At 39.7% G+C, this 8,424-nt stretch overlaps 1 protein-coding gene across 1 annotated transcript; it reads right to left on the bottom strand.

Annotated features, from left to right (window-relative positions):
• Positions 1-5,992: 5,992 nt before the first annotated feature.
• On the bottom strand, positions 5,993-8,047 carry LOC138662876 (oocyte zinc finger protein XlCOF22-like). The gene has a single exon (XM_069748867.1). The coding sequence runs from the start codon at positions 7,793-7,795 to the stop codon at positions 6,692-6,694; it is 1,104 nt and encodes a 367-aa protein (XP_069604968.1). The 5' UTR covers positions 7,796-8,047; the 3' UTR covers positions 5,993-6,691.
• Positions 8,048-8,424: the final 377 nt, after the last annotated feature.

The following is an 8,424-nucleotide window of genomic DNA, read 5'->3' as shown; positions in this document are numbered from 1 at the left end:
AGAGCCAAATTTTTTTTAAATTTGGCTTCCCGTTAACGCTTGCGTTAACGCACGTGACTGCGTTTGTCATTCTGATGCCAATTCGTGAAGCATCCGTTTGTCTGCGTTAGGCACTGTCAGTAAAGTTGTCCTCTTTTTTTTCTCCTTTTGTCAGCGTCGGGTGTGGGTGCATACACATTCTCCATTTTGAAAGCACCGAGTGAACTTCTGCTAGCAAGATGTTTGTGTCTGAGCTCGTTGGATTTCGCTTGATGCAGTTGTGACTTCGGCAGAGAAAGCGTATTTCTCAAAGGAGATATTGGATCCATGAAGTGAATTTATTACGGAATACATATGGTGCCTTTCACACCCTATATGTTCAGCTTCGGGATCATCCATTTAAATTTCAACGTTATCTACGGATGTCCATTGAGACCTTTGATGTTCTGCTCTCGCATGTGAAGGATGAGATACATCATCATCGCAGCACTTTCCGTGAAAGCATTTGTGCGGAGCAACGTTTAGTGGTGACTCTGAGGTAATTATCCTTTTTTTGAACATTCTTCTATTGACAAAGACAAGATGTAATTTATCGAGGGGCATAATTATGTACAGGCAATTGTAGCATTCCATTTTAACTTGCCTTTTTGTTAGTTGTCCTTTAAAATCCTAAAAATAATTTTTGGTTTGTTTTTTTCTTTGTGATTGCCGACAGATATCTGGCTACTGGAGAATCATTTGCATCACTGCATTTTCAATTTAGATTTGGGAAATCAACCATTTGCCAACTGGTTCGTGAAACTTGTGATGCCATTTGGAACAACTTGCAACCACTTGTGCTAACAATCCCGACAACAGAAATGTGGCTATCGATTTCTAAACATTTCGAGGATGTGGCTAATTTCCCCAATTGCATTGGTGCCGTGGACGGCAAGCACATTCGGATTCAGAAACCAGCGCATAGTGGATCCCTATACTATAACTACAAAAAATACTTTTCTATTGTATTGATGACTATTGCGGATGCTAGATATCATTTTGTTGCTGTGGATATTGGTGCATTTGGACGGACGAACGATTCCAGAGTCTTCAGAGACTCCAACATGGGGAAATGTTTGTAAAGCAACAACTTCAACATACCCTCAGCACGACCTCTTCCGGGGACCGAAGGCCCAAGTTTGCCCTATGTTTAGTTGGGGATGAGGCGTTCCAACTCGGATGCAATCTCCTAAAGCCATACTCAAGCCGTAGTCTAAAATCCACAAGACGCATTTTTAATTATCACTTGAGCCAGGCAAGACGTTATGTGGAGTGTAACTTTGGTATTTTGACCTTGAAATGACGTATATTACTAACTTGCATGCAACTGCAACCTAAAAATGTGGATCGTGTAGTGAAGGCATGCATCTGTCTGCACAATTTTGTTTCAAGGCATGAACCCCAGGTGGTTGACCCCGATGACTGTGATTCGAACCTCATCAGCATAGATTCGACTGCTGTTCGGTCTACAGTTAAAATTATGAGGATTCGTGATCAATTTGCAAATTACTTCACACATGAAGGCCTTGTTCCATGGCAAGACATACACATGTGAAAATGTTGAAGCCTGTTGATATTGGTGAAATGTGTGGGGAAATTTTTATTTGTTTGAGCTTATATAACCTTACCTAGTATAGAAAGTTCAAGTCATACAAGAATATGAAATTTTATAGTAACAGTTTACTAAAAATCATAGAAAATATTCAAACCTCAGTGTTGGTAGACATTTTAACATATGCTATCCAATAGGGAGGAACAAAAACACACAAAAAACTTTGGTGAACTAAAATTTAACCCAAAAAATGTAAACGTAATTGCAACAGGTTGGTGAAAGTAAACAGTAATTATAGACTGTGATATTGCGCGGGCGTATTGTCTGCCCAAATGTACGATAGACTGCTACATTGCCTCTGCTGTTCCATGCTCGGTTCACCCCGGCCTCTGTATTGTGGGTTGTAGGCCGGCATGTCCATGTTTCTTGATCTCAAGGAAGTGGGTTCCTGGGAGCCCAAAAATTCCTCAACTAGGTCATTAAGTCTTTGTCTAAACATTATATTTCTGTGCGCCGGGATATTTTGAACTACAGGCACATATGACAAAAGCAGGAGCTTCCACTCATTGGCTGCATATACAGAATCACGGGATTGCAAGTCCGTAATTTCCTGCCTCAGATCTCTGTGTTCACTGTGACACAGATCCTCTACCCGTTGGAGCCATCTATAATTATGGCATAAGCTTCATCTTTTTTGGATGCTCGATTGCGTCCGCACTGTGCTTGCAAACAGGCACTGACAACAGAAGCCACAGTACTTCTCTCCACAGATCGTGGCTCGCTCATGCCAGACACATCTTCACCGCCCGTCTGCTGGCTTGGTTCCAGTTGAGATGGCTCCGGTTCCTCTGCCTCTCTAGGCGCAGCGTTACTGCATATCGTTCTATAAGGAAAAAAAAAGAAAAAATTAATTATTTAAATTTATACTAGTTTGTCTCTCACACCTAAAGCTTTTTACTTACGAGCGCTGTGACAAAGTTTTTTTGTAGAAACAGCAATTGCTCATAATGCACATAAGGGGTGACCCATTTGCCACCAGATCCACTGGGGGTGTTTTGGCTGTGGCGGAAGTCCCGTACAAACCAATCTCTAATAGATCTCCAACGGGTATGGACAGCATCGGCTTTAAAGTAAAAAAAAAAAAAACAAAAAACATTTTTTTGACAGCTTGCAATCTTTACATTTCGCAAGTTAACTTCATCAATATTTACCAATATTTTTCTTAGAGGATGCCGACTTCTCCATATATTGTGGGTCAAAATGGCACATGATTTTATCCCACAACTTCCTGTTTTTAATTATATCGTGGTGGGAGCTATCACTTTGGTCCCATATGGACGGATTGGCTTCCACTAGAGTGATCAGCGTCTCGTTCTGTATGTCCAAGGGCTCTTCGTCAACCACAATGTTCCTTTTTTTTTTTGGCGGGCTGCTTGGACTATGTAAATAAGCACAAAACGTAATATTACAATGTATACGTTCATTTTGGGTTGTATAGAAATAGTATCTCATCGGAAAATATATTTTATTATTCATTTTATCCAACATTTTTCCCTTTTTTAAAACACTTAACTTTTTATAAATGATTTTGCAATGTTTTATTTGGTTGCTTGTCCTTGTAGGGTTTTGTTTATGTTGTGATATGTAAGTAGTTTTTTAACCAGGGTTTTACACGTTGTTTAGATATGTTTCTTGTATTATGTTTGATTAGTAGGTTAGATTTTTTTATACAAAAAAAAAGGGAAACTTTTTTATTGATTTTTTTGGCTCAAAAAGGAACATTAATAGCGTGATATTTACTGCTGGTAGGTGTGGCGACGACAGGCGGCGAGGCTGTTTATTTTTCTTGTGTCCTTGTTCAACAACCTATGGTGTAATTAAAAAAACAAAAAAATTACAATTCTTGTATCAATAAATTTATGGGTGAAATACACAAAATGTGTGGCATGTACCTTCGTAACTTTTGCTTGTTTCTTGGGGGGTGGCCTAGCTGGTTCGGGCTCAGAAGACTCCTATTTGCAATAAAAACATGATTACATGTGATTACCTCAATACACTGGAGTGACACACAACATTATTGTGGCTTTTTAAAGTGAAAGCCTACCGATTGGGAGAATACCGCAGACACACTGCTGCTGCTTCCCTCACTATCCGACATCTGTGTGCAAACAAAACAATACATTTTTAGTACACACACATCCGACGTGCACTACACACTCACATGATGTATACAGAGATATATAATATAATAATACATAGAATTGTACTTACTTGCCCCTGATCGCTTGCAAGACACTCACACCGTGCTGCAGGCGTGTTGACAATGTGTTGCAGAGTCTCTCCTCCTAAAAATGGCTGAAATCATATTTCCTGTCACATGACCACATGGACCACCCTCATTTACGCAATTCAAACGTATGGTTTTATTTGGAAATTTTGCATGATTTGCATCTGGCTGCGTTTGCAATAGCCTTCAATGGCAGAATTGACGCTTCCGTTAGTCTTGCGTTAGCTTGACCGGACCCAAAAACGTAGCAAGCCGCATTCGAAGGTCCGTCATAAAAAAAACGTAATATGGCAAACGCATGCCAATTTAGGCATGCGTCACGATGCGTCAGATAATGCAAGTCTATGGGTGCGTTACAATGTCCGTTACATTGCGTTTTCACTACTTAAAAACGTGTCCGTTAGACGGACTCCCCTAGCGCAATGTGAACCTAGCCTCACACAGGTACCAGGTTTTGACAAGTCTCGGGTATCTCTGACCAACAATTTAAAGCGCTAAATTATCTATGCAAAAAGTTAGGATGACATATAATAAACATCTATTTGTATAATTGGATCCTTCAGCCTTTTTATATGTGTTAGTAATTATTGATATGTCATCCTAACTTTTTGCATAGATAATTTAGCGCTATAAATTGTTGGTCAGAGATACCCGACACTTGTCAAAACCTGGTACCTGTGTAACTTGTCCCTCCTTTTGGAGGTTTATTAGCCCTGTTAATTTTCCAAAGGTTTTTAATTTTATCTAAAAAATATATATTTTTAATTTTCATGCCTGAACCACTTATTGTCCATGGGCAATTGCACCCCAATGGACATTTTTGTTTAACTTTTATAAACACTGCCTAATCTTTTTGTGGAGTAAAAGTTATAATATTTACTAGTGTCGTTTACTTGCTCTAAAACGTACCCTAAGTCTTCTGAAGTGAATTACGCTACTAATTTGGGTTGGCTCTGAACCCCTCTGTGGAGAAATCTGAGCTGGTGGCAGCAAAGTGTGTTCTGGGCTAGGGTGGTATAGCTGGCAACAATGGAAAAGGGTTTTATAAGCTATTGTCTGGCTGCGGCCTGAGCATGTATAATTCCCTCGCTGCAGCGTGCCTGCTGGCCAGTCCACAGTGAAGCGGCCCATCCGGTGACCAATTATCCTAGGTGTAGCTCCCTGACTGACCTGAAGGTAAGGGGGGCACCGGAGAGCTTCAAGTTCCGAAGCGGAATTGGAAAGTGGGATATACATAAATCCCTGCAGTTTGTGATATATTGTAGCAGCAGTGGGATAACTAAAATAAGCCCTTGTGGTAAATTGATAGGTCAATAGCCTTGTTTGTGTTTTCATCACATGTTCGCAGTGGCAGGATAACTAAGATAAGCCCCCTTGGCCATGTGACAGCCGTGTGCTGGCCAAAGGTCACCCCCGATCCATCACCAATTGGTGGCAGCTCGGTGGGATTAGTGACAATGGGCAAAACGCTACTCAGGCAACAGGGTGAGGTTAAACGGTGTGGCAATGCTTTATTGAACCAGAAAACCAGGCAGATAACACATAGAACAGTCCAAAAACAGTACCCAAGATGGTGCATATTAGACTTTCACCCTTCCGCTGACTCACCAGGATAATAGCATCTGTGACTACAGATCTTCCAGGGTCGCTACCTCACCTGTGGCACGCACACAGAGAGGAGGTAGTGACAAGCATAGGGAGATGACAGTCTATACAAGGGCCAGTTGATTCGAGGATCACATCCTGGCTTCATATTCCAGGGTCGGTTACTCCACCTGTGGCACGCACGCAGAGAGGAGGTAACGATAAGTGTAGGAAGATGACAGTCTATTGACTCCACACAAGGTCAGTTGATCTAAAGTTCACAACCTATCTTCTCCAAACATATCCATGGTTCAGCGATGGTCAATGGAGCAGATCGGTATTCTTCCAACCGAGGCTGAAAACCCCTAGGTTGTTTTCTATAGAATGATAGATCAGTGTCCCTCGTAATGGAGCAATGATGTAAAATTGCTGCTGTCCAGTCTCTGGTCCTTTTGAGATGTATGGATGTCTTGGCAGGATCTCTCTGGCTGTTTCTCTCTACGAGTCTCTTTATACAGAGGCATGCAAACTATTTTTAGACTTAACAAGTGCCTGTCATTCAGTATTTACAAAAAGAGTAAGAATGGAGACAAGATCAAGTAGCATTACTTCTCATTCCTCATGTTTGGTCCTCAACAGGAAGCCAGGGCCGTGGCTGCTCTCTGACTGCCTCATGATGGTTGCTTTGTCCGAAGGTGGGGACAGTGACGTCAGCGCTGATTGAGCACAGGGCTCACATGATGTAAAAACCTCAAAAGAGCCGCAAGAACACAAGCGCCAACACCACTGAAACTGTGCCAGCAAATAAGAGGACCAAACATGAGGAATGAGAAGGGCTTGTCTAACTAATTGCCAACCTTTATAAACATCAAAAATCCCACACAGGGAAAAGTCATTATTATACCTAGAGTGTAAGAAATGAATTACAGGAAAATCGTATTGGTATAGTTTTACATTTGGAATTAATAGAGTTCAGTTTTATCCTTTTTTTCAGTAAACATGAGGAATGACAATAGACAACCCATTTAAGAAGATCCAATTTTGGTTATAACTATTCCAACATTATGAACATAAAAAGGCTTCTCCCCTATGTGATGTCTCTGATGTTTATTAACAGTTGATTTCCAAGCAAAATATTTCCCACTTTAAGAAAATGTGAAAGGTTTCTCCTCTGTGTGACTACTCTGATGTCTAACAAGATTATATTTCTGGTTAAAACATTTTCCACATTCTGAACAGGAAAAAGGCTTCTACCCTGTGTGAATTCTCTGGTGAGTAACAAGCAGTGATTTATGTCCAAAACATTTTCCACATTCTGAACAGGAAAAAGGTTTCTCCCCTGTGTGAGTTCTATGGTGAGTAACAAGCAGTGATTTATGTCCAAAACATTTCCCACATTCTGAACAGGAAAAAGGCTTCTCCCCTGTGTGAGTTCTATGGTGAGTAACAAGCAGTGATTTATGTCCAAAACATTTCCCACATTCTGAACAGAAAAAAGGCTTTTCCCCTGTGTGAGTTCTATGGTGAGTAACAAGCTGTGATTTATGTCCAAAACATTTCCCACATTCTGAACAGGAAAAAGGCTTCTCCCCTGTGTGAGTTCTATGATGAGTAACAAGCAGTGATTTATGTACAAAACATTTTCCACATTCTGAACAAGAAAAAAGCTTCTCTCCAGTGTGAGTTCTATGGTGAGTAACCAACTCTGATTTCTTGTTAAAACATTTCCCACATTCTGAACAGGAAAAAGGCTTCTCCCCCATGTGAGTTCTATGGTGAATAACCAATTCTGATTTCTTGTTAAAACATTTTCCACATTCTGAACAGGAAAAAGCGTTCTCCCCTGTGTGAGTTCTATGGTGAATAACCAATTCTGATTTCTGGTTAAAACATTTTCCACATTCTGAACATGAAAAAGGCTTCTCCCCGGTGTGAGTTCTTTGATGTCTAACAAAATGTGATTTACGTGCAAAACATTTTGCACATTCTGAACAGGAAAAAGGCATCTTCCCTGTGTGAGTTACTTGGTGTAAAACAAGATTCCCTTTGTGTCTAAAACATTTCCCACATTCTGAACATGAAAAAGGCTTCTCCCCTGTGTGAGTTATTTGGTGTGCAACAAGATTCCCTTTGTGGGTAAAACATTTCCCACATTCTGAACAGGAAAAAGGCTTTTCTCCTGTGTGAATTCTCTGGTGAGTAACAAAATGTGATTTCTTGATAAAACATTTCCCACATTCTGAACATGAAAATGACTTCTTTTCTTTAGGAGCAGTTTGTTTTTTAATGCCTCTTTTGTGACTTTGATTTTCTTTCGTAGTCAGTAATGAATCAGAAGATGGGACCTGTTTCATAGGATCAGATGACAGATCTTTGCTGTGAATGGATGATGATATATCTGGAGTAACAGCAATCACTTCAGTTGTATCTTGTAGGATCTTAAGATCATCAGATTTAAAAATTGAAGATGTCAACTGTCCCTCTGATCTCTTGGTATAATCATCTGCTAAGATAAAAAACAATTACTTTTTTTAATAAAATATCCTTGAGTTTTATATTTTTGAACATTTCTACTTAACCTGTCTATAAAAATGGCAATCTATGTAAAAAACTTTAATTACACTATGTAACAATTTTTTTTCCTGGGTAGAAAGTGTGTTTTCCTAACTTATTATGCCTAAAACAAATAGAAAATAGTTGTTGTTCTACCAAAACTTTGCTTCTGTGATCTGGACAATGAAATTTTGAAATTTGTCTGTTTTCAGTAAAAATCTCGATTCATGTTCAATACTGAGTAGTCTTCTAGAATATTCTTGAAGTGCTAGAATTGTGCAGAAATTTCTATCATTTTCCAGAACTATATGGAAACTTTTAGAACATTCTCTGACTGTTCAGTAGTAGTCACACAAGTATAAAAGCACAGGTGACTCGAACCAACATTTCAGTTTATGTTATTTCTGAGTAAGAGAATAACGGATCGTAG

The sequence above is a fragment of the Ranitomeya imitator genome, chromosome 2 (genome assembly GCF_032444005.1).
Source record: "Ranitomeya imitator isolate aRanImi1 chromosome 2, aRanImi1.pri, whole genome shotgun sequence".
Lineage (NCBI taxonomy): Eukaryota > Metazoa > Chordata > Amphibia > Anura > Dendrobatidae > Ranitomeya > Ranitomeya imitator.
The sequence above is the reverse complement of the archived record's forward strand: the minus strand, read 5'-3'. Positions and strand labels throughout refer to the sequence as shown.